Source organism: Drosophila erecta, unplaced genomic scaffold (assembly GCF_003286155.1).
Source record: "Drosophila erecta strain 14021-0224.00,06,07 unplaced genomic scaffold, DereRS2 tig00000092-arrow-pilon, whole genome shotgun sequence".
In the NCBI taxonomy this organism is placed as follows: domain Eukaryota; kingdom Metazoa; phylum Arthropoda; class Insecta; order Diptera; family Drosophilidae; genus Drosophila; species Drosophila erecta.
The window spans coordinates 10,801,912-10,828,675 of record NW_020825207.1 but is presented as its reverse complement, the minus strand read 5'-3'; the positions used below and the strand labels follow the sequence as shown (position 1 = coordinate 10,828,675).

The 26,764-nt window shown below is 42.5% G+C and overlaps 2 protein-coding genes across 2 annotated transcripts in view; one reads left to right on the top strand and one right to left on the bottom strand.

Moving 5' to 3' along the window:
• LOC6548102 (ERI1 exoribonuclease 2) overlaps nt 1-26,764 on the top strand; it is a 99,716-nt gene that overhangs the window by 6,850 nt on the left and 66,102 nt on the right. The gene's annotated exons all lie outside the window — the stretch shown is intronic.
• On the bottom strand, nt 334-18,140 carry LOC6548378. Its single transcript, XM_001975101.3, has 7 exons — nt 17,925-18,140; nt 17,635-17,778; nt 13,371-13,477; nt 11,477-11,650; nt 7,725-7,879; nt 7,373-7,652; nt 334-2,283 (listed from the first exon to the last, which is right to left on the bottom strand). The coding sequence occupies exons 2-7, from the start codon at nt 17,725-17,727 to the stop codon at nt 717-719; spliced, it is 2,376 nt and encodes a 791-aa protein (XP_001975137.1). The 5' UTR covers nt 17,728-17,778; nt 17,925-18,140; the 3' UTR covers nt 334-716.

Here is a 26,764-nt window from a genome sequence, read left to right as displayed (position 1 = left end):
TCGTACATATATACATATGCATGTATGTATATATATGTATGTTTCGGTTGACAATTTGCCAACAATAGTACAATGTTTTCATATTGTATTTTATCGGTATAATAACTAATAAAAACCACCAACAATTGTTTATTTTAATTATTCTTTTACTTTGAATTAAATTTTTGTTTTCGTTTCGACTTCATTTTGTTTTTGTCATTTTACGTGTCTACCTTAATTAAATCTAGTTTCTTTACGCTTTTAAAGTATTTCGCTTTTTTTCAACAATTATCACGTGACAATTTTTTGTTTTAATTAATTTATTCAGGGCAGTTTAAGTTCTTTCCTTTGTGTGAGTGTGTTTTTTAAACATTTATATGTTTGAGGGCTTTAATAGTTTTTATCGTACAATTATTTTCAATTAATATTCATTATATGTCACGTAGAGCGAAAGTTATAGACTCCACTAGTCAGAGCTACATACATACTTGTAATGGGGATCCTATATGCAATGCAGTAAAAATACCATAGTCTTTGGGCAAGCAACCTAAAGTGAAAGTTTTGAATTCTTTGAAATAATTATAATATAATATAATGAATAGTGCATGGTTGGCGAACAGTGCCAGTTTTAAGTTTTAACAAAACTAAGGATAATCAGATGGTTAATATCTAAGTATTGGTCAAATAAACTAGAAAACAGGTTCACAGAACTCTTGTTGCTTGGGTAAATAATGTGCTTAGTAATCCTCTTGCAGATGATGCCTTCCTTGGTGTAAGGACGAGCTTCTGCACATCCTTCTTAGAATCGCGAAAAGCAGTGCGAACATGAGGCACAGTCCGAGGGCTATTAGGGACAACTTTCCATATGGCAACTCACTGAGATCGTGTTTCAGGCAGATCTCGGGAGATTCATCATGCAGCACCAACTGCTGGTAGTCGCCAGCATGATGGAGTAATCCCAGTTGCTCCAGATTCCACTCGATATGTCGGGTGAGTTGCGACAACGTCGAAGTATGCGTCACATTTGGGCAATTTGCTATTCCATTGCATAGCAAGTGCTTCGGAATGCAGACTTCAGTGTCTCCAGGACATCGAAAATCACAACCGCCATCCTGAAGAAGGGAGGCAGCCAGACTGCCGTCCGGATTACGTGGCATGTGGAAGAGTTCCGTCCAAACTAGTCGGAAAATGTTTCGGCCCGGTTGGCCATCCCCCGTATACTGGATGAGCACGGGCAGTGGTTCCTGATCGGCGCCCGTGGCTCCCAACTCCGCAGTAGTAAGGATAGGCAAATCCCTGGCCAAGGATATATTTTCGGGACAAACCACAAATCTGGGCTCCAGCCGACCCGCCAAATAGACCTCGATCTTGGCACTTTCGCAGCTGCGATCTGCAAAGCGTGCTTTCTCCAAGTTCAGCCACAGATCTCGCTGGGCGGCCACTTTCAGTTCCCAAATGCACTTCTCCCGGCGATAATGATGCTCTGGCGGTGCCATGGGTCCCGATACCATGGCCAAGGCCTTCTTATAGGGGAATACCAGCTCGCCATCTGGCGAGGGTCCGAGTGTTATGGGACCACACAAGGGACCATGGGCAAACTCATAAGTAGCTTCGAAGAGAGGATTCGGGTTCTTGAAGTAGGAGGTAATGGCATGCTGGCCCTGCACAATCATTTCGAGATTCATTTGATCCGCCGAGGATATAACTCTAACCGCTCGGGGAATATTGTCGCAAAAGCAGGCCAGGTTATTCTGGTACTTATCCCGCTCCTCCCAGATCACCAGCTTATCCACTCGCTCCTCATGACACCGAGTACAGGCATTACTGTTATATGGCAGTTCCTTGAAGGAAACAGAATTCACTTCGATTATGGCCCTGGCATACAGTCTTCGATCGGTAACAAATTTGTATTGACAACGCACATCGCTGCCACCGGTTCTCTTGAAAATCAGGGAATTCAAGGGCGATCGAAGGCGTCCACCTGGATGCTTCCAGGCATACATCACCTCGTCGCATAAGGTGTTTGGCACTGGGTCCCCAAATCGAGTATTGTTGAAGAAATCGTAGTGCGCCCAGTAGTACAGTGAGCTGCCGCTATAACTGCCTGTTTTCGAGTCGAACTGCACGTACAGTGAGGGGCTGGTGCTCACGAAGTCCACCTTCTCCATTGGCCGAGAGAATGTGTCGCAGAAGGTCTTGATAATCCGGGCTGGATCGGCATGGTCGGAGTCGTAGATTGTCAGGGATTCTCCGCAGTCGCCTTCGTACTTTAAAATCGGTGATTCGATTCGATTTATGCGGAAACTGAAAAAAAGGTTTAAATCTTGTATTATCTTTATATTAGAGATCGCATTAGTGTTGCTACAAATAGTGTTGCTACAAATCAATAGAGTAATTTGTTACGATTTTTCTGCCTTAATTTTTTTGCCAACCATAGTGCCAACCCTTTTGCTGGCACTGTGCCAGGCCACAATTCTGTAGAGCCTGTCCTTGGGCTCTACAATTTAATATAAATTCCGCCTGCCAACAGGTAAATCTGGCAGTCTCCCTCTCTCTCTTTCTCTGGGAACCTCTCTATCGCACACACGTAGAGTCGTTTGGGTTTTTGGGGTCGCGATGTGAGTTGCATTTCTGCCTCCATCAAATTGCATTCCAAAACTATTTGTGGCAGGCTGGCGAAAACGATGGGCGAACGCCAAGGATATTTGAAAGGAGTTGATGTGGAAGGCCAATTTTCTGCAGTTTTCCTGCATTACGCTGCCGGTTGATGTGACTGCAGTCTTTGGGGTGGAAACTCAAGTTTGGTCAGCGGAAATGAAAAGATCAAGGGGACATTGTTTTTTTTTTTTTAATATATCAAAGGGCTTCAAAGAAGTTCAACTGCAAATCACCAATCATTTCTTCTCGATAATGTCTTTAAATATCTTAACTATAATGATTTACAATAGTATTCTGTTAATTGGATATTGTTTACCATGTTTATTTACCCGTAATAGGAACTTAAATATTTTCCACCACTTAAATCCATGTATCGTTCTCAGTGACTTATTCCGCAATGTGCACAAACTGGTTTTATAACCCGACTACTGTTTAGGATTTGCGTATATCCTTTTGTATAACTGTCATTCAGAGTCGGTGAATACATTCTATGCAATTACATTTGGCTCTATCCGAAAATATGACATAATACAACATTTTATTAACTCACACAAAGTTGGGAAAAAGTGCCGGGAAAAAGGGATTTGGGGGAGGTGTGGCCGAGAAAAATCACCATCATCAGCAGTTTGAAGGGAGCGCGGAGGGGGGGTAGGCGGCTGCCACGCCCCCTAATCTGCGTCGCTGGCAGGCAGCAGCGTGGCACAAATTTCATTTGGTTTCGCTCTTGTTTTTTATGCCCGTGAGTCTCGCCCCTCACTATTCATAATGGAGCAGAGTTACTATAGTATTTTTTTTACCCAACTATATCCCCATAGCCCCCGGCTTCTTCTCGGCGCTTTTCGACGTGCCCATACCGTCATTCACGTACGCGTCGTCGAAAAGTAAGCCCCAACACCCTGCGGCATGTCCTCGTAATCCGTTTGCAGCCTAGCCCAATTCCAGTTGCTACACTCGTAAAAATCACAGCCTTCAGCTTTGCGCCAAATCACCAAACAAATTATTTTTACAACAAACTAAATGTTGAAAAAGATAAACGTGGGAGAACTAGTTCTTTACAATGTAATGCAATCACAAAATATGATCGAAGCTTTTAATTAGCAGCTTTTTCTGAGTGTAAGGCCGCGTTACGAACTCCCAGTCCGAGTTTTCCGCTATGCTGACTCGGTGGGCGGGGTTATTTTGGGGGTGGAGGTGGGCGAGGGATCGCGGGAATTGTTGTCAACTGGTTAGCCTGGTTATGTGCATATGGGAGTCGATTGGGGCCGTGCCCAAAAGCCCAGAGCGTCGGTTTATGTGGCCATAAGGCTTATAAATAGCCCAAGTGTGCGGCATGTCTTGTGCATTTCGAGCGGATTTTTTTTAGTACGGTAAAATACATGGTGGATGACTACAATTGATTTTATTTTTGTTATTTAAGAGATTGCCGTGGGGTAAAAACTGTCGTGTTTATTACTGCTTTGAATGTAATAGAAGATACAATCAAAATGAAAATATCTAGAACTTGGATGGAATAGAATTTAAACCTAAGGACATTACTATGAATGTCTCTAAGATATATGTGTATGTACACCTCATCGAGCAATGATTGCTTTCCTGCTGCTTCTAGTCGCAAAACTACAACGTAATGTAATAGGAAGTCGCAAATGATAGTCGACATTAATACACAATAGTAACACAATCTATCGGATAATGGCACACTGAAGCAGACGCTGATGAGTTGTTAGTAGCTAGTAAAAGTTGAACACGGCAACTCCCTTCGACCATTCGCAACATTATTGGGAAAAGTGTGTGCTCTGCACAAGCAAATGGATTGCTTATCCATCCCCCACTTCTGGGTAGAAAACTTAAGTGCAATATACTCAAGGAGTAGTTCAACATCTGGTCAGCTCACTTGGAAAAATCGCACTGGAGCAGTAGATAGGTAGTAGACAAAGACCGAGCAAACAAAAAACCAGGGAGGCGGCCGCATCCGAAAGCAAAGGCAAAGCCATGACATGTTACTTAAATGAGCAACTTTGTTGGAAACAATGTCGACAGCGTCTAGACTAGAAACTCGGGACTCGGGACTTGGGATTCAAGACTCGAGGCTCCTGGCACGGGCGGCAGGACAACAGCTCCACACTAACAGGGCCAGGTGGGAGAGTTCCTTTCAGGAGGCTGGTGGTGGAAGAGTTGGGGAAGGTGTACAAGGTAAATGCAAACTGACAGTTACGAAGCGGACTGCGAGAAAATCTTCTAATGGGCTGCCTGTGTGGGCATATCCTTGCTGGGGATGTTGAGTTTGCTTCCAAGTCCCAATATATATTTCAGGAAATTGTATGTTACGCATTATGGTACTGATATTATTGATTAGGATTATCGGTCGCTATAGGAAGTTGTCAGTTATATGGGAAATAAGATCGTGACAGTCTACGTTACAGCTGTCATATGCTCTCCTAATATCTTAGGGTATTCTACGTTCCGATCATTATATCCCTCTATTTCTTATTGCCGCTCTTGTTGTTGCAACTTGAGTGAAGTTGGCAGAAACAACAAACTCCAAAAAAAAAAAAAAGCGAAACAACCACAACAACATTGGAAATAACAACAAGCACAAGGGCAACAACTTGGCCAGAAGAGCGGCATAAGTGGGAGTGTGGGTTTGGGCCGAACGCAGTTTTCCATTGCATTTTTCGTCTACTTCGAACTTTTCCCCAAAAAGAAAAAACCACCAAAGCCACGTAGCATTGGCCATCTCTTTCGCCCAGCATGTTGCGCTCTCTTTCGATTGCTAACCCTATTCGGTTGCATTTTGTGCACTGTAATCACGCAATCATGTTGCCCACTTCTGAACTCTTAATGGCAATCGGTGTAAACGTGCGCACAACTTTTCCAGCACCCAGATACCATCCCAACCACTTTTCCACCCAATTTTCCTCCCAATTTTCCTACTGCCCTGTTATCCAGCAACAATGGGCTTACGATGGTTACTCGATGCTCTCTTGGAAATCCTGCTTCCTTCTGTAGGTGGACATAAATATTTATCTTTTGGCAAAAACTTGCTTGATATTTTAAGGCCCCCAGTCTTCGCCCGATCTTACCAGCTTCCCCATGTGCTGTTGTGATGTTTGCCCTGTACACATAGTTTTCTAGCAAAAACTTGGCAATGTTCGGTAACAATTTCTGCATAAATTACAGAGGGCTGCAACATTAAGAGGTTGTTTTGGTTCCTCAAGCGGAGGAGGTGCTCCAGAATCATTGCAATTGCAGCTGGATTACTTGAGGCAAACTTGTGTAAATGAAAGTACTTGGGTTACAGGGAAGGTAGACATATAAAGGCAGTTAAACGCCAGTCTCAATCCCAAACCAATGAAACAGAAATCTTCAGAGATCGTAATAAGTATATCTACCTGCATTGTATCGATTTCAATACAGTTATATCAGTTTTGAGCAGCTAATTACCAATGCTAACCATCCCTATCACTTTTTGACGAATTTGGGAAAATCATTTTTTTTGTGATTTTTTGTAAGGGGTAGCATCATAAAAATTTGCAAAAAATGGCAAAAAAATTTAATTACCATTTTTGGACACAGTTCGATTGGAAATTAAAATACGAGTTGAACGAGGTATGGCATTCCATATTCAGACAATTATTTTTAAAGAAGTGGCTAAAAACAAATTATTATATGTCGGAAAAACGAAAAACCGACTTTGGCAAATATTCGATATTTTCGATGGGAATTCTTTACTTACTGCTTTACTTAACGTCTTTACGGCCCAGTAGAACAATTAAAAATGTACTTCACTTTTACCATATCAATTTAAAACCTCCCACCTTAATGCTGTTTCCCTCGCAATCATTGATGTGTCCTCAAAGTGTCAGTGAGTGGAAAAACTTCGCCATCATCTCTGCCATTCGTTGTGCCATGCAAAGCCAAAAACCGCAGCACAATAATATATTTCGCAGCTCTTGGTGGGAAATTCAGTGGAAAATACTCAAAATGAAATGCACAATCAATGCGACACTTGGCCAAAAGTTCAGACACTTGCGCAGCAACATTCCAGACACCAACACCGCCGACAATAGCGACAAAGTAAAAATGTATATATATTTGGATTTATATACGAGTACAAAGAACAACTCCAGCTCGACACGTTAAATTAAAATGTCACATAAATCTTTGCGGAAAATTTCATTAAAATACGCTTACAGCATAGAACGCAATGAGGAACCCCGAGGATTGTCCCAGGAAAAGAAGGGATGAAATCCATCCGACGGAGTAAATGCAAACCGCCCACATAGCCGCAAAACTTTGCACTTGTAGCGAAAAGGCCGGCCAAAGGATTTTGGATTGCGGAGAGGGATCAACTTGGATAGTCCTTGTCGGGCTAACTGCTTCAAAAATGGAAATTTTAATGGAAAAACTTGTAAACGCAAAATGGCAAGTGGTGACCCCGATCTTGAGTCCAGCCACGAGTTGGGAAATGTTTTCGCAGACATGATAATTTAAAAAGAAACTTGAAACTTATTTGATTTTTGATTAAACCAAAACTTTGTCAGCAACTTTGTTGTGACCACTACCTAGAGAATCGATAAATCCTATGTATTTAGGTGCTCTTTGTGAGTTTAAAGATAACTTCGTATAAAAGGCTGTAGAGGATTTTACTCCTCAATCGGCCAATTCTAGCTACCATTTAGCTGCACTTTGTGGACTGTATAAAATAACAGACATTCCAGAGATTCCAAATGCCTACCTGGGGAAATAAAGACGCACAATTTCGCCGACATGTCCTTTGATGTGGTAGCTGCAGGACGTATTCGGCGGATACCAGTGGGCGATGCTGAGGAAGATGCCCTCGCTGGCACTGCTGTCCTTTAAAGAGTCGGAGCTCAGTAGCCAGTCGCAGACGCCGTGTTTGATCCCGGCCGTCTCCACATGACCTGGCCAGTTGCCAACGTTGAAATGGAAGCCAGTATTGAGCAGCGGACCAGCGGGCGAAGTCACAAACTCCACATACATGTATTGTGATGTGCCTGTCGGATATGCAAATGGTTTAGATGGTGGGACTCCATGGATGGACATCCCCACAGGTCCTGGCTACTCACCAATAATGCTGAATGGGAACTTGCCCAGGCCGCAGAACTTTCCAATCAGCGGCGAGTGCTCATCACGTCCATCGTATACGGCCAACCAGTCGTAGGGACAGTGCTCATTACCAGATCCGATCGGCCTGATGGGGCAGGTCATCACATTCTCACACCTGCAATATGAATAGTCGCTTTATGATTACTGCAGCCTTTGTTGGGTTTATGGAAGCGTTGAAAGGGTAAATTTAATTTTCCCAACGCCGTCAATTCAATGAAAAGAATTGAAAAAGTGAACAATTAAAAAACTCACGTTCCACAAATAACGAAGAAAATAAAAGGCAAAAAATGAAATAAAAAGTGAGGCTGGCAATTGAATAACTGACTGAGTGCTGATGCTTTTAGTGCCTGGCGGAAATTCATGGAAAAAAATGCTGCTGAAACAGGGGCGCAATCAAAAAGGGGAATTTTTAAGTAAAAGTTTAAAAACCTCAACTGATTTTCATGTAGGAATAATATCATTGTTAACTTTACTGCGGACTTTTTGTTCTATTTATTTTGGAAAGGTTTGATGTAAAGCTTTAATAACTACGTTTATTTTACGAAAAGTTGTTACCTTCTTGTCCACAAAGTTCAGATGTAACTTTGCGTTGTTTCAATCTTACGCAGACAGATTAGTCGGCTTTTCCATTTTCCAAATGCTTTTAAAATGGACTTGAATAAATGATTCGTAAGCTTCATAACTACGCCCATGGTCATGACATTCATTTGCACTTTGCCAGCCCGAGGAAAGGCGGGCAAAAAAAAGAAAGTTCTCCGAGAAAAACAAGTAAAAAGGCTGCGGAAAATCCGAAGCGTCTGTTCTGAAGCCTTTTCTAATTTCTTGCGTCAGACAGTCGAGGATGCTTTTAATTTTTTTTTTGCTGGCCGTCTGGTCGCTCGAATGGCACATAACCCTGACTCACGGCCCAAAGCACTGGGCCCAGACAAAGTGACCTTTGTGCCCGTCTATTGATGATGGCCACGATGACGGGGACTCACAATTTTGCTTCCTCCTGGCGGAGCCCACTGATTGGTGGGCAGTTCAAAAGGCAAATGAAATGCCTCTCACCTGCGCGAGTGTGTGTGTGTTTGTGTGTGAATGTGAACTTTCTAATTGAAAGCTAACTTTGGCAATTACGAACTGAACTTTAATCAAATAGAGACCGACCGATTCAGTGAGTCAAAGCCGGAGGCAGTTGAATGTGATTTGGCAAGTGAAACAAAAATACCAATTTAATTGACAGTTTCATTGAGCCTTTCCGCTTCCCCAGCATTCTCTACCATTTCTTTTTTACCAATCGCAAGAAAGTTTTCGGAGCAAAGTTTTGAGCAACTTTTGTATCTATATCCATCTATACGTAGCAGAAAGATAGATTTCTATTAGCTAGTCGGTTCGTTTCAGTCAATTTAATCACTTTGTCAGCAAGTTTTTCCCAGAGTCTGCGAAGAGCTAATCCAACTTATTGATAATAAATGCGTTGTTGGCCAGAAAGTTGATTACAAAGAAGGGGACAGAGAAAATGGCTGTTTAGTCTGGGGTAAAACTTTTTCGGCCAGCACATAACATATCAAAAAAGAGCCAAGGGAAAAACGAAGCGTAAAAAAAAACATCAACTGACTGGTAATAATTTCGGCATATTAAAAAACTTTTTTACTCGATGACTTTTGCATTTGTTTGGCATCCGGCCGCCGAAGTTTTGCCGACTAAATTTTTCTGCTGTGATGGCAAGAATATTTTTGCTATAGCGCAAAGGAATTAGGAATGTTGTTGTGGCTTGTATTCCTTGACAGCCGAAGGAGCTGTGCAATAAACTGAAGTGATTTATAAAACAGCGGCCACACGAGGGAACTTTGTGCTGACTCGGCATCCATTTCGTATCTCAAACTGGAGCTACCGAACAGGTCGCGTTTTATGAACTGGATTTATGGCGCATTTTTACCAGGCTTTGGCGGATTATGTTGATTGTTTAGATATGGAGCGGTGAATGCTGGCAGGAACTTTAATATTTGACTATTGGTGGAGTCATATCTAACCATTTTGAATGATGTTCTAGGTGGCAACTCGATGCCAGAGTAAATAACTTCCCATCTGCAGAACATACACTCCCTGTACTGGGGAAAAGTTTTTAGAATGCCAACATTCCAGCATGATTAGCTCCTTGGCAAAGGTTTGTTTGTCTAATCCTTTCCTGCAGGCCGAAAGTAACTTAGACTTGCAAATTAATACACACTTTGGGGGGATTTAAGCTTGAGTTCTCCCCAGTTTCACCCCTTCCTTTCAGCCAGTTTGGGGACCCAGCTCAAAGTTGGCAACTTTGACATGCGTCTGTCGCCCCCAGCCTCTTGCCTCTTGCCTCCTGCCAAAGGACTTTCCGAAAGGTAAATATTCAAATTGAATCTATAAAAATAAATTGAATGTTGCTTATCTAATTCCGACTTGCTGTTGCTTGATGTGCACGTGCTGGGCTGGAGAATACGAAACGGACGAGGGATCGGGAGCGGGATCGGGTATAGGAATGGGAATGCGAATCGACAGGGGTCCAGGGAAAGTATGCTGACTCCAGAATTTGCACATCAAACAAGCTTAAAGATACTCGGTCACTTCTGCCGGCCATTTGAGCTCGGAATGTGCAAAGTGTTAAAAGCTGAAGGTTTTTACCACCCAACCATTAAATCCCCAGTGGGCGGTCGAGGGGTAAGAAGCTTTGACCCACCCTCATTACCCCGAGTCCGTGACAAAGCAAATATTTTGTGAAAGGTCATTTTGGTTAAGCAAATGTAAATTGTTACAGGGATGCTACTAAAATATGGAGGTTCTGATTTAGGCCGAATATAATTTGCAGGTGCGCCAGCGAGGAGTTGGCTAATAAATTCACGTTTAAAAATGCATATTTAATACGAATGCAGACGTATTTGGGATAACTGCTATACAAAAGTGAACCAGTGAGGAAATTCAATGGGTATGCATTTTGGGGAAGCTATGAGCTATGCATTTAAAGGTGGCTTGAATCGGTTGCTTTCCCAGTCACTCTCATCATTTTGGCATTAATATTACCAGACAGCCATGACGGCAAGCATTTTCTACCCCTTCTTTTCTCGCCACAATCGAGGCCAACCTCGCTCAAAACGTAATCCTTTAGCCAATTTCGCCAGACACAAACACATGGAAAGGCGGCGAGTCACAGATACAGAGAGAGGAATCCGATTCAGAAAGTGACGCATACAGATAGATATGGTGGAAATGCAAGCGGAGGACATGTCGCCAACGTTTTCTAGCAAATTGGTGCCAATTTTTGCGACGAACGCTCTGTCAAATTGTCATTGTCAGCGTGCCAAATGCATTACAACAACACAACCGGTGGCAACAACACACTTTTTGGGCCAAATGTCGTCGAATTTTGTGAATTGTGCAATCGGCGTGCCAAAATGACAAATTACAGGGTGTTGCATTTAACATTAATTTCGATTGCGAAAAAAGGGGAAGATAAATGGGGGTGAAATAAATTTGCATAAATAAAATAAACTTTTTCAACGTGCCCCTGATGGCATTATAATATTTCCAAACAGAAAGAATATCTCTGATTATTTGATATTTTATTTTGTCCTTAAAAGCTAATCCAATTGTAATAGTTTTTGCTCCATAACATATTCATATAGAATTGAATTAGGAGTGATGGCTTGGCCAACATTTAATTCTATTGTGGCTAATTAAACTTTGTGTGCCCACTCACCTTTGACCATCCACTGCAAACTGCTCATTCTGCAGATACAATTTGATGTACGGCTGCCGAGTGTGCAACTTATAGCGGCAATTCAGGGCCCGAGGATATAGGCCAGGATACGCGGGCGATTGCACATAGCAGGTCTGCAGGCGACAATCCCGATACTCCCGTTCGCAGTAGGAGCTGGTGGGGAAAATACCAAATATAAGTAAACATTGATTATTTAATTTAATTTGTTTCAAATTGGTTATATCACTCAAACCCCCGGTGAAGGCTTTACCCAGGAGGCGTCCTAAATGATCCTTGGAACTTTTCGGGTTCGTTTGCCCATTCCTTTAACTGCGCCAGGGAAGCCAGAAAATTGTGTTCACTGATTTGGAAATCCCTGTTTCACTTCCTCACCAATTTCCCCTCTACAAATGTGCGTTTTTTGCAGGCTTGTAAAATTGTTGTAAATTACAACAAAAGATTGTGTGTTTAAATTTTATTCGTTCCGAGCTTTGTGCGTATAATTTTCCATTTGTTTAAGTATAGAAAACGAAAAATCATTCAAAGGAGAGGCCAGCGTAAATATGATTACCATTTTTATTCCCTTTTCCCACAACCTCCTCCCTTTCTCCTTCCCTTGCCCTTTCCCTATCCCTATCCTTCCACTCTTTGTCTCAGCCAATTTGCTTTGGTTTGGTCTTCAATTGGGTTTGCGTTTTGGCTTGGTTGCCGAGGCGCGTGACCGCAAAATTAGCATAAAAATCATATTGGCCATGTGGGTGATACGAAGCGGGAATTCCGCCATTCCACAAGGAGGAGGTCCTCGAGGTCGTCCTCGATGGGTTCTTGAAAAGCTAGCTTTTGACGCCAGTTAAAGTGAGAAAATATTGGCACAAGAACGGCTTTAAATGGGAAAATAAAAGCTTAACATTTTAATAGATGTTTACAAAATCTTGGCTTTACTTTAAATTTATTTAATGGTCCGTTTAATTGGTAAGAAAATACTCCCTTGTACGGCTAGGTAAAATGATATTCTGACAAATTGTGAAATTTTTAATTTGTTTGTTTTCTTTTTGATAACTGAACATCTAATTTTGGTGAGGCTATAGAAATTCATATCTGTAAAATGCTCTTACTATATACACATGCATAAAAAGATATTTATAACGGCTTTGCCATTTCATTTTGCAATTTCTTCAATTTCCAAGTATCATCTGCAATGGCAAGTTATTTGAGAAAAAGCCTACTTTGAAACTTCGTACTCGCAGACTTTTCTCCTTCCAGACACTTGCATGCATGTGCACAAATATCATCTGGGTATATCTAGCATATTCCGCCCCGCTTCGTTACTTTCAGGCGAATCTTTGCTTAAAACTTGCAACTTATTTTATTAAGATAAAAGTTAGACTGGCAGAGCCGAGGTGGGGGGGAGGAAAAAATGGCAACTCCAAAAAGAGAATCAAATAAAATTTAATGTCTGCAAAGTTTTATTTTTGTCAGGATTTCGGGTGGGAGGTGCCCAGCGAAATGAATTCTTCTCTTTGCTTTCAATTGCCGACTTTTTCAGCCATCCTTCAGGCACAAATCCCCCCGATTTCCCGCTCGCGAATTTTATGTTTGCCGCAGTGCAGAAAGCACAAGTAATTCAATTTAATGCGACCTTCTGTTGCCGGATTTTCCCCGCTGTTTTCCGACTCGTGTATGATTATGAAATGTGCCAGCGAGCCGAAGACAAGCCCCTTTGTCAGAAGCGGGGCCATCAAAAATATGCCACCCTAGCTCAATATTTCAGTAATAAAATTGAATTAGCGCCGGGGCTATATAAAAGATCGAAATCCCAAAAGAGCCTCTCTGGAAAACCCATTCGATTACCCGTTTGGATTCTCTTTTTTTTTTTGGCTACCCATTTACTCACCCTTGGACAACTTCGCCGCGACGATTTGGATATAATTCCGGATGTTGGCCATATCGCAGATAGACTTCGGTTTGCTGTTCCGCGCGTGAATCGAATGTAAAGTAGGTCTGCAATGGGAAGATAGAGAGAAAAGTGCGGGATGAGTGGACAATGGCTGAAAATCACGTATACGCAGTGTGTGCCCCTGCAACGCCCCATCGCCCTTTCGCCCCTTCTTACTGATGAATTTTGTCAATTTCCCTTCAGCTTGGCTCGCCGTCAGACAATTGCGTGACTCGCCCATTTCCACCCACTCTTCTGTCCTCTTTTCATTCCATGGCATGCCGCATGGAAATGTGCAATGTCATTTGCCTTGCCACCAACGCCCACACAAGACTCAGAGCTTCCACTGAGCCTCTGCCATCCTGTTTGCCTGTTGTTCCATTGCAACGGTTGCCGTTGCCTCATCAGCGCTAATGACGTGCTGCAGTGACGTAGGCAGCTGCCACGCCCCCCATCACCGCAGGCCGCCTACGCCCTACGCCCACACAGCTGGAAATGGCCAAAAGAAATGAAGGCGAAATGGGGGAAACACGGTGGTTACAAAAGGGTAACGAACCAAGATGCCTGAACAAATATATTCCAGAATAATAATGGTTGAAACTTATTCAAGGCTGCTCTTTTATCATGTGCGCTGCCGTCTTTAAACTGGGTTTCAATTTGATTTTATTTCACATTATTTACGGGATGTAATGAAATAAACTAATAATTAAATAGTCAAAAATACTGCTTAAGGTATGGAATTGCTTTTGAGTTAATGAAATCTACATTTCCTCGATTGAAGAATGACAATTTTTCCATTGTTGCAATGCCATTTCGACTAAGTGTCTTGGCTTTGAAAATGGCACACATTAAAATATCAAACACCATTTGTTCCACGACCAACTCGATAGGCTAAACAAAAGCAATGATTATTGGCAATTTGTGAGCTTTGATTCGATTTGGTTGCTAATCGAATTTATGCTGCGCCAGTCCCAAAATATGTACATTCATTTCAATTACGGATATCGAAGTCGAAATTATCGACGGACAGCCGCAAAAGCGATTTCCTTATGCCCCGTCCCCCTTTTCACTTGCCGCAAAGTCAACGTCATGGCTATCAATTCACCCCGTTCCCAAATTGCTGCGCCATCCATGATGGCCACATAAACCTCGTTGGCCGTTTTCCATCGTGGGTCTTTCAGGAGGATTGCGCCGGGGGATCCCAATTGGTTGGAGTGGGTGGCTTTCTCGCCAGGGGAGGGGCGTAATGCACATGTCAATATTAAATGCGTTACCGGCGTCAATGACGTTAGCGCCACTTAACGATGTGAACAATGGCAGACACAGGCTCGTTTCGATTTATCCAGATGCTGCTCACGTGGATACCCATCCGCTCTGGCCACCCCAAAGATAACCCCCAGCTCGAGTGCAGTATATTTATGCAGATGTCTATATACGAGTATGTGGGCTTACACCGAGGGAAAATATCGGGAGTTCCAAGATGTCTTTTAAATATATATGTATCTACCGAAAGCGAATGTCAAATACCCTCAAATATTCATTTTCTGCTTGCTAAACCTTGCTTTAGCTGCAATGGAGTAGTGAGCTTGCTGTTTAGGTTTCATGGTTGTATATTATTACATATTATTAATATTGTTATTATTGAATTTAGCTATACAACATTTCCATGGCAATCGTTTGACACCTCGCTGTGTAGATTCTGAATGCTCTGCTGATCCCGATTCGCTTGATTATGATGACGATGATGGTGATGGTGATGGCGATGGCGATGGCAGTGGAGATTATGCCGATGATTTCCACGGTCGTCCTGCCGTTAATGTCCTGACAAATTCGCGCTCGAATAAATTAAAATTTCAAACTGATTTGTTGCCGCCTGCTCTTTGGTGTCGCGTTTTTGTGAAATTATTTTTGATTTATTTCGCATGGAATTTATGTTAATGCGAATGCGAAATTATTTCGTTTCCTCTGCCGCCACTGGGCGTTGCTGACTTGGCCCTCATTAAATTGTGTTATTACATTGCCGTAGCTGTCGCTTATTTTTATTTATTACTGAATAATACCCCCTGGCCCTTCAAACCGACGCACTCGCACCGAATAAGTGGCAAAAAGTTCCCTTCTGCTTAACGCAAAAACAGAAAGCGGAAAATAAAAAACGAATACAAAGCGCAGCATCCGCCAACTTTCAACTTGCAACTTCCAGCGAGCTTGGAGAGTTTTCATAAATATTTATGACTCCATTAAGGTGTGCATAAGACACACTCTGGAGGGTGTCCTGTCCTGCCGGCGGACCCACAATCCTGCCGCCCTCTCCAGCTTCTCTGCTCCGGAGCGTGGAGCGTGGCAGTGTGGAGCTTGGAGCTCGGAGCTTGCAGCTTGGAGCACTCATTCATGGCTTTATTCGGTTGTTTGTGTTTGCACATCCATGCAACTTGTTGTAAGCCGGTCCATAAAGCCAATCGCCTGCATCCAATACGCACAGCGAAAAGAGTGGGGCAACTATTTGACTTTGGGATTGAATGGAGCAGGAAGGCCGGAATAGAGTTATGGATATTCAAGGGGGTGTGATTTTGAAGGCTATATCATTATGATGGAATGGGGGAGATTGGAAAAGTGGCTTGGCGATTGGCATGTGCAAATGCTTCATTTGGGAGGAGTATATATTTTTCATAAGCAAACTAACATTGGAAACGCATAAGCAATTGCAACTTCTGTTTGAAAGCTGCCCTATACAAAGAAGCAAACAAGTATCTGCGGTTTTACTGGTATTTTTAATAAGGAAATGCATGTGTCTAAAATTTTCCATCCTTGCAGAATTCCCTTAAAAATGAACAAACAAGTTATTGCTTTTTCTGCCACTTTCCCGTCTAATAACAAGCTTTATTGTCTTCCTTTTTTGAGTATAATTTCCCTCCATCTGTTACCATTTGCAAGCTATGCATATTTCAAGGGTTCTCCTTCCGCACTCGCCCAAAAAAATCTCCATTATAAATATTGAAATTCTTTATTTGACATAAAGAACTTATCTTTCATTTTATAAATGCAAATACCGCATCAAAAACGCGGCAGCCAAGCAGTTGACAAAAAAGCAATACAAAAATACAAAAAAAAATAAAGTGAGGAAAATCTGAGGAAAAATAGCAACGAAAAGCGAACGGGGCGGAGCTAAATAGAATTCAAGTTGTGAGCTAAAAATTCACATAGATATGCGTCTATATGTATAATCTGCTGTGTATATATATGTATGTATATGTCAGCAGGAGGAGACTGACGGCGCCAGCCAGCCAAAAAGGATGCAGGAGACAGGACGCAGGACACGCCGACAGACGGAGGCCAGACAACAGTGCAGTCCACCCACGCCATAGACGTTCCACCCACTCCTGAATAATGCATGCAAAAATACAGAAAAGGGGAAAACTAAATATAAGGAAAAATAGAAAAATAATGCACACACACACAGACCGGCTGGCAGGAGTATCTGTGTGTATAACTCTCGCTAAGTGCGAAAGTGAGTTGCATAGATGCAACCGAGCAGATAGAGCAACACGGGTCAGGACATGAAAGCAGCGCAGCCAACAACAGGGAGCAAGGATGGGGGTCGCCTCGGGAAAAGCAGAACGGGGGTTCTGGTTGGGGAATGACGGAGTGAAAAGGGCGAAGACAGGCTGCCAAGTCTTGTGTGCTGTAATATTTTCCTTAAATTATGTGATAAATATAAATATACAGACAGTTATACACGCACACTGGGCAAAATGCAGTGAAGGTACTAACTTTTGAATAACTATTCACATAGAAATCATAAAAGCATAATATCATAATATCTTGATTTAGAATTGTGCGTTTGACAACTCTTTTATTTCACTTAAAAATTGTACTAAATTTCCATAAATATTGATATTTATATTTCCTGAATCCATATTTTGGAGCTATAAATGTTATACAATTCTAAAACTAGTTTCCACTGCACAGCTGAATTTCTCTCGGTGCAGATATATATCTAAGGCCCCAGAAATATGCAAGGAGGCAGGACAAGGGGACTTTTGTTTATTAGTGTAAGTGGCAAGACTCTGGCGACAAAAGACAACAGACGGAGGGCCTCAAGGATGCCCGTCTTTGTTGCCCCGGCAGTAATTGGAATTCTCTCCTGGCTGGAGCACAAAAATGAAAAGTCCCATCGAGATCCCGGCCGAGATGGCGAAAGAAAGTGTCCTGGTTGCTGGCTCACCTGATCCGTAAAGTTGTCCGTGTGGAAGAGCACCTTCACATAGCTGGTCTCGCTGATGAATGTCTGCGGCTGTTCCGCCTCCCCGCAGAACATTCCGGGCTCCCTGCGATTCGAAACATCCGTCTTGGCATTGCCATCAACAATCTGCAACAATGGGTGCAGGAAAACTCGATTTAGTATGTCGCGTACGTCATCGCTTAGCCTGCGATATAAATTAGCCCCCGACACATGCGGCGCCAATAAATCAAGAGTCGGCCACTGGCCACACCCACACCCACCCACACACCCACCTGCAAGTAGCCGCCGTCGCAGTGGGTCGCATTCAGCAGCTGACCCACTTTGAACTTCTTGAACCGCAGGCGCAGCACAAAGTCGCGGGGCGCCCCCTTCAGCGTCCGGAAGCGGTACCAGCAGGTCAGCGGACGACCCACGTTCTGGTTGGTGACCTCCGGCGAGCTGATGTCCTCGAAGATGTCCACCGTCTTGTTGCAGTGATCCCTCGATACGTCCGAGGAACTGCCACTCCCGCCGCCTCCACCGCCGCCCCCTCCGCCGCCGCCTCCTCCGCCGCTGCCACTGCCACCTGCAGAAAGAAGATTCAAATAAGTTAGCGTTCCTTTTCCAAGTATATTCAAAGATATTGTAAATGCCACCTAAAGGAGGCAGTTATGTGTAGCTCACAAACTACACATCTGTTGCATGATAAGATACAACTATATTATTTAGTAATCTGCTTTATAATTCCAGTAATAACATAAAGAGCAAAGTCACCCACATTTCAGCTGTAATCTGTTGATTTGAATCTTGTTGATGAACCCCCAAAATTGGCCAACAATGGGATTCACTCTTGAACCTTAATCTCTACATTTTGCTTCATGAAAACTTAAAGTCGTGCTCTAGATTTCAGCTCGGATATCGTGTGTGGGGCTTTTTGCAAATCCCAGCTAGGGATTCCCAGTTAGTTGCATGTGGGCATGCCCAACCGCAGGACTAGGCTTATTAATCTCCAGCCACCGCTTAGTTGGTCTTTTATCTAAAGGAGCAGAAAACCAGCTGCAAGCTCCTGTGGCCGTTCCTATTCATTGTGCTTAATTTATACAGCGAAATGCATAAATGACAAAAGGACATTGTGCTGAATTTGTAATTCAAGTCTGGCTGTTAACAATGCCACCCCATCACGGTCTTTATTTCCAGCGAAGCGACTGCACCCCTACTCCCCCCCAATGCAAAATACGCAGACTTCGTTGTCCCTGACTGTGACAAAGACCAAAGAAGTGAGAAGGTCCTGCCACGCCCCCTCCAGCGCCCACTTTAGCAGTCAAGGCGCGTAAAATTTTGAGGAGACCTCTGAGTAGAGCTGAGGAGAGAGCTGAGAATTCGGAAGGAGAATCGTGTCGAGAGCTGAGTTTTTCGCGTCGAGTGTTTGTGTGGCTTGCCTTATAAATTACCCCAAAGGCGAGTGCAGGTCCTTGCCGAGGATCTTTTCGCCTATAATGCAAAAATATTCTTTTGCCCAACTTTTTAATCAGAGAAGCGAACTCGTTGGAATTCTGGGTGCTGGCAAACAAGGAGGTTACGTGACCAACATTTTTTGTTCTTCTCAGTTTTTATCAGTTCGCATTTCTCTGATTGTGTTTTGCTGTTATTTGCGCAACTTTTTTTTTAGCCGTTCTTTAGTCAAATTATGAATGACAAATGCGGGCGGAATACACAAAGTACATTTATTGGGTACAGTTGAGCACAAAAAGGGTGTTGGAAAAAGTCTTTCGCTTCCGCCACTGCGCCCTGACTTTCATTGGGTGCTTAGCCTAATTAGACGAACTTCAAGGATATTCTTAACCACCACCCCTAATTGAATCGGGCACATAATTAATATGAGAGAAGCTTTTTACGTTTCATGCAAAAAGCTGGCGCACACACAAAAACATCAAAAAGGATATAATTAAACGAATATCGTGCAGTTTAATTTAGATTAAATCAGCGGAGCCACAAGAGCCGGATTGAGCAAAGGGGAGCCAAAGGATATCGCCTTTGTGCGAATCGATACACACGAACGTACGCCAGAATTTTGACGAAATTCAATAAGCTTAGCTGCAGGCAAACCCACGGAACCACCCATCCGGAACCACTGAAACCAGCGGCCCATGTCGCCACCGCCCGCGCGGCATGTGGTCTGGATCCGAGGATACCAAGGATAGCAAGGATAGCAAGGATCCCTATCCTGTCCTGTGGGTTCCTTAAGCCGAAATCAAGAAGGTTTAGGCGGTCGGCTGGGCGGGCGGTAACACTTTCGGGGAGGGGCGGCCGGTTTTGTCGGTGTCATGGCTGATGGAAATCGCCGAAGGCGACAGCCGAGATGGCGTCTAACAAATCTGCTTAATTTATCAGCGTTTCATTATGTAATACACATTCTATGGAAATGCCTCCTACAGTGACGCCTCATTTATCGACCCCCCTCTGTGGTTGCCTGTCAAAGATAACCGCGTAAATTGTAGCTCCAAATTCAGCTTCTGGTAATTAGCGGTGGACGGCTAAGTTTCCAAAATATTCCAAATATTAAGTAAGCTTTAATCAGAGAAATTTGTTGAATTAAATTCAAGGACCCTAATGAAGTCAAATAAAGTGGAATCTATAAGGCAATCCCCACAAACATCTGCACCGCATGCTCAAAAACGCGATGAAAGAATTGATGAAAGATCCTCAAAGTTTTTACAGTCTTTGGGTGAAAAAAAATGGGAAACAGAACAAGCCATCACTCAGCAGAGGCCTTTCGCCCCGTCAACAGTTGCAGTTCAAAAAGAAAGCAGACTGAGAGCCATGATTTAAACACTCGCCAAGTGCCAGACGGCAAAGTCCAACTGGTGGCACTCACTCACTGGTTAAGCCTTAAGTCGGCTTGCAGCCTCCTTCCCTCTTGACTTGCTCCAGAGCTCCCCGGGTCTCGGATCCCTCGTTCCTTGGTCCTTAATCTTCGTCCTGTAAAGTTCACACAACTATTGTCACATGCGATACACCCACTCAATGGGTTACAAGTCCATTGCGAAGTTGAAGTTGGGGACGGAGAAGCGACAACGACTAGGAAACAATACGTTTTAGAAATGCTACACAGAGAAAAAATGGGAAGCATGCCAATATGCGTAGAGCCAAAGGAGTGAACAAAACTGTGCACTGCTAACAACAATTTTCAGCATTTTTGCCATAGACACCAGTGAATTTTCTCTCGGTGTAGACTATAGTTTAGCTTTTCCACCCTTTACCACTTTTTATACTTCAGGCGAATCGATTAGATGCGCTTGGGCGATCTGCGAAGTAGGAAATATTAGTGGACTCAATCTGCCTTTCTGTTTGTCCTTATGGTTACTGGTGCAGCTTAAAGTAGAGCTTCGATAATGCTGAAAGTCGGTGGTCTTTGCATATCCGCGTTGCTGCCTCGCCTGATTGTGCCCGGCCTTGGCCACATGTTGATATATTGTCAGCAGACGCACAACGCATTTGTCTGCGCTTTTCCTTGGCTTTTCGGGCAGTCTGGGGCTTTCCCCGCCCTCTGACTTTTGTGGATCCCTTTTTTGATAAAGGTTGACAAGCGTTTCGCCCTCCGCCCTCCGCCCCCGCTCTTGTCAACCGCCATTGAGGCCTTGCCGTGGCAGACATGAAAATCGATTATGAAAATCGTTTGTTCAACATTTTTCACGCAGACACGCAGCAGCGGCAGCGGAAAAGCGGATGTGAAAATGGGGGGGAAGAGCGGGAAACAGATCGAGAGCTTTTCAGTTGTCGCTGCCTCGTAGATTTCCCTCCATTTTTTTTATTTATTTTTTGTATTTGCATAAATATTTTAATAGAATTTCAGTCCTTAAAGCGGCTTTCACTATTTTGCAGCTGAGGCTGCTCCCAAAACCCCACCGCCTCACATAAAGATTGATGTTTAATGTGGAGCTCGGGTACTGAGAAAAGGGACGAACGGAATGAATGGAATGAAATTGACTTATTCAAATAAGTGATTTACCACTCGACGACAACGAGGAATCCAAAAACTCGTAAAATACGGCAACAACAATAAATTTGCATAAAAATGGAAAAGGAACTGCCAAACAGCACCACTCAAAAATTGTTCAAAAACTTTCGGCTGGGCATCAAAAATTGAAGTGGGTCTTCTTAAGGAAATAACTGCCAAGTATTGATGGGATGAAAATGGAGGGGAAATCTTTAGATATATGGTCAGGGTCACAAGTGCCTTGGAAACCAATTTGAATAATAAGAGATTGGCCCTTTAAAAGGTCAATATGTTTGCAGGAAATGTAAATGGTGACGCATTTCTTATTGGTTTGAATACGCAATTAAATTTATAAATTATTTGTATATTCCTAAATGGAGAACATAGGAAGTGAGGCAAGTCTCTAATAAATCCAGCATTAATTGTATGTATTAGAAAGCATTTTCTTCAGTGACATTCATCTGGTTTTTCGTCCTTTTTGTTGGCTTGTCCACTTCAAGGATATTAAGATTATCCATCAGCGCTCGGTCTCAATGTCTGTGTCCCTGCCCATTAAATTTTGCAACCAAATGAATATAAATGACCTGACGCTCTAAATACTAATAGCCAGACAATTCTGTCTTATCGGAGCAAAAACATTTCTCAACATTTTTCCCGTCACTTTTTATCTCATTCGATGTTCTTTTGCTTTCCGTTCTCTTTGTGGGCAAAGAAAAAACTTTCGAACAAGACAATTTGTTAAAAAGGAAAGCTATGGCAAGAAAAACCTCCTGTTCTCCTTCCTGCCGTCGCTGATAGATTAACAGTAACGGTGATGGATCATTTACTTAAATTATTAAAATTGCCTACTCAAATTTCACACCCCACTGGAGAGCTAAGTTATTCCCCACCCAGTGTACCCAGTCGGTGAATGATTCACTGACTCGATGACAGACTGATTGAATGCCCAATGATGGGTTCTTGGTGGCTGGGAGTAGCGAGTTGGGGTTAAGGTGAGGTACAAGGGAACACTTCGCAGTAAATTCGCATCCTAAGCCGAGCAAATCTGTCAGATCCCAATAACAGCAAAAACAAAACTCTAAGTCGAGCGATAACAAAAATAAAATATTGCCGAAAATACTTCTCGAGAGCTTCATATCGATGTACTCTTTAAATGGGTTTGTCAAAAAGTTTAGTATCTTTAATCATATTACTTTAAAAATTGTTTTTAAGCAGCGCTTTGCATCAGTTTGAATTCCGCGCAAACCAGTTTTTTGCTTACAAATGCGATATAATTACGTTTAGAGTATTAAAATTGCCGTTGTCATTGGAGAGATTTTCTCCCTTCCGAGCGTTTCTTCTGTTTTGTGATAATTTTATCAACATGAAAATCCATTAAAAAGTTTTCTCGTTCGCATTTCAGTTTTCGGGCAGTTTTTGGTTGAAATACTTTCACAGCAAAGTGTATCGGCTTACTTTGCTCTTCAGATACTCTCCCCACGATTGCTCTTCCGTTTATTTTTTATTTGGGTGTCCTTTGCGCAAAGACTTCCTTGCCGGGGTCACTTTGTGCTGCGATGCGTAAAAGTTTCCCACCCTTCTTTTTTTATGGATTTTATTTGGCCAGACCCGAGGGCCATATTTGAGCGGCGACCTTTTACACTTTTTATGCTGATTCTGGCAAAATTCTCCTGACCTTCTCCTTGGGTGGGGAGCAATTTTTCGGCGTTTCATGATTTTTTTTACACTTTTTGGTGGGTGACAACTGCAAAAGAAATCTGAGATTGAGACTTGGCGTTTTCCTTCATTAGTTAAATAGCCGTGGTCTAGGCCAATAGACTGCCTGGAGCTATTTGCTCTGCTTCCTGCGCAAATGAAGGGTTCGTTTTGAATTGTGCGCATTGATTTAAACAGGGAAAATGATGGGAAAACTCTCATCAGGATGGGCACACAACAAAAATGTACCTGCGGCGAATTTTCCCGAATTTATTCCTTGTATCGAATATGTCAGGAACAGTGCAGACCCAGCATCAATCGTTTGGAAAGGATTCAGCAGCAGCAAACTTTACAATTCTGTTTGAAATAAGGGTAAAAGGTGAAAACGGAACCCGAAGTTTCCTTCTGACAAGTTCATCAGCATTGCTGGCTAATGCAGGAAGTAATTTGAAATGGAATTCATGAAAAATGCTATCCGAGGTTTATTTAAAAAGCCAGCATTCAGAGAAAAAACCTAACTAGTCGTTATAAAGGTATATTGGGACACTAAACCGTCACAGCTTTTCACAGTAATTTTCTGCATTGATTTTCAATAACACTCCCGCAAGGCTTCCTTTTGATATATTAACATGCTTAAAAACAAGCTTAAGCAGCTTTCATTTGCTATCTACAAAAATCTTTGAGTAAAGGGTGCGAATCCCTCTTTTGCTGGTAAGCTCCAAGCCATCAGCTCTGTACACAATTCCCTAATCTGCCCCAAATCGCATTATAAATATTAGAAGCATTCCCCCATCCCCCTTGGTTCGTGCCAAACCCATTTGCCATGATTAATTACAAGGTATCAGTACAATTTTGTTATCCCATCAATTTCAGGCAACTTTGGCCATGTTTTCCCGAAAAACACTACCCTTGCCGCATTTCTACCGCTTTTTCAGGGAGTAACCAACGATTTTCAATAAGCAACAGCAGCAGAGAGCAAAAACCGCATCTTGCTTCAAGGCAAGTTGGAGCCTAATCCCCCCAATCAATCTGTTGACCTTCAACCCAAAATGGCTTACACATACACATACACAGCAGGCCCAGACACATGTACGAGTACTTATATGCCGAACTCAGTCAGGCATGAAAACGTTTTCCCATTTGGCAGCAATTAAAGAGCTTCAAATGAATTTATATACACATCCATAAATTAAACGAGTCCTTGCTCCGCTCGCTCTTCATTCATTTCATTTAAGTTAATTAGATTCAATAATTTTGAGGCCTAAAGCGTAGAAATGCCACACAGTCCGGCTATCCAAAGAGCCCTAAGTCGAAATGGCTGCTGCGTGCCCGAAATTTCTAAATAGCCAACATAAATTGAGATTTATATGGGCGCTTAGGTGGTCATGATGGCCTGGTTGTAGGTCCTTCTCGCCGTTCTTGGCCCCATCCCGATACTGCTCCTCGTCCAGGAGCAATTGAAATTTGCCAATTTCGTAGATTTTTATGTGCATGCACTAAAAATGAAAATTTAACGTGCCCATAAAGGGACGGAATGTAATGGCCATTGGATGCTCAGTAATTATGGTTGAATAGGGTATACATATATGCAAGAGAATTTTGTTCAGTCAAGTTTTTTTGTATCTGTTTATAAACAAATTATTTCAAAATGTTTGAAAACTGTAAGCACAGTTTTTTTCAAGTCAAAAAAAAAAGTGAAATATATTGTAAGTGTATTTTGTATAATTTTGTAAGAGTTTCAACTGAAATATCGTTCATAATCTAAACGTCCATTCGTTTAACAATAAAAATGGCTACAATTTTTTCCCAGCCTGCCCGCTTTTCATGGACTTTTCACAACGGAAATCCAAAAAGTTGATGGATAAAGCACAAAAACAGAGATAAAAATTGGCTTCGTATATTAAACGCTGCGGAAATTGTTTCATCAATTTGTTAATAAAACGCTCATACGGGCAGCCACATGGTGAAGGAGTAAAAGAGACGGGAAAATGTGCGACAGAGGCAGCAGAGACAAACGTTTGACTTAATAAAATAAATTGTATAAATTGAAGTCTGTCATTTTGAGATTCCCAGGCGTAACATCACAGCCCCTCACATAAAACATAACAAATTGCATGAAATTTACGTGTGAGCGGGTGAGTCGCTCTGTATGTGTATGTGTATGTGTATGGAACACTCCCTGGAAAACCCCCGGAAAATTGTCATGCATGGCATGAACGTTTCGCCTCAACTCCCCAAGTAAAATGGAAACTGGAGGAGCAACAAATTTCCTAGGCCTCCAGTCCGAATGGCAGAAGACAATCAAGTCAGTCGCAGGCGACATTTGCTCCTTCGGTTGTATGTGTGTGAGTGGGAGTGTGTGCGTCTGTGTCCTGGCCACATCCTGCTGTTGGCCCTATTCCTGACACACGAACTCAGCTAGGAGAACACCGAGTTTAGATCACTCGGGTGAAGATGTTGCCAGGCGGTGCGATTGAGTTGTCTTGGCGAAATTAAGGGGATTTCGTGCCGGAAAATGCTTTCGCAGAATTTAATAAGATGCTTAGGTATTTACTTTTTATATTAATCGTATTTCATTTGTGCTTGTCTGCGATATCTGGAACTAAAAGAAGTGCCTTGACTTATTTACTAACTTGAAAAATGTTTTTATTTATAAATCTAGCTAAACGCCCGATTAATTGACGTCGATAAGAATGATGTATGAAGATAAATGCACCTAATTCTCACGCACATGGCCGTTGTTTTCAAGTTGATATCATTTATAAATCAACTTTATTCCTGCCCATCAATCGTCCTGGCATAGATAGACTATTTTTACGTTTATTTGTGTTATCTCTCCTCCGCTCGGTACATCGGAACATGCCGAGATAATAAAACTTATAGCAGACAATTTAAGGCAGAGGGGATCCGAATAAAGCGGAGGCTAAGTAAACTGAAATGGACTCGCAAGACTCACGTGCAGATAAAAATAAAGGCAGAAAAATGACAAAGGCGGCGGAAGAAGCCACGTGGAGAAATGGAGGGAGATAGAAAGTGGAAAGTTGAGCAGGCGAAAGCCGAGAGCAACAACAACAATGGATGCAAAGAACAAATACAAGGAAAGGCACGAGCTTGCAATTTAATACGCAGATAAACACACACAAAGAAAGCAGTCAAGTGGGGCAGTGGAAAACTCACCGCGAAAAAGGGAAACATTCTGATGTGAGGAAAAGCTAGGGTAACATCGTATGATAACTTTAAATTTACGCAGATATCTCTGTTCGACCTCGCTTAAAGTTCTGTTGAAAACACGATATCAGTTTTATTCTCTCATTCCCAGAAGCCCCACTTTTATAATGAGCTGTAGCATACTTTGAGGCGCTGTCTTGGGAAATAGCTAGCATTTTCTGCCAGTGCTCGAGAAGAGGAAGCGAGAAGAACCAAGGCAGATAATGAAGTCGA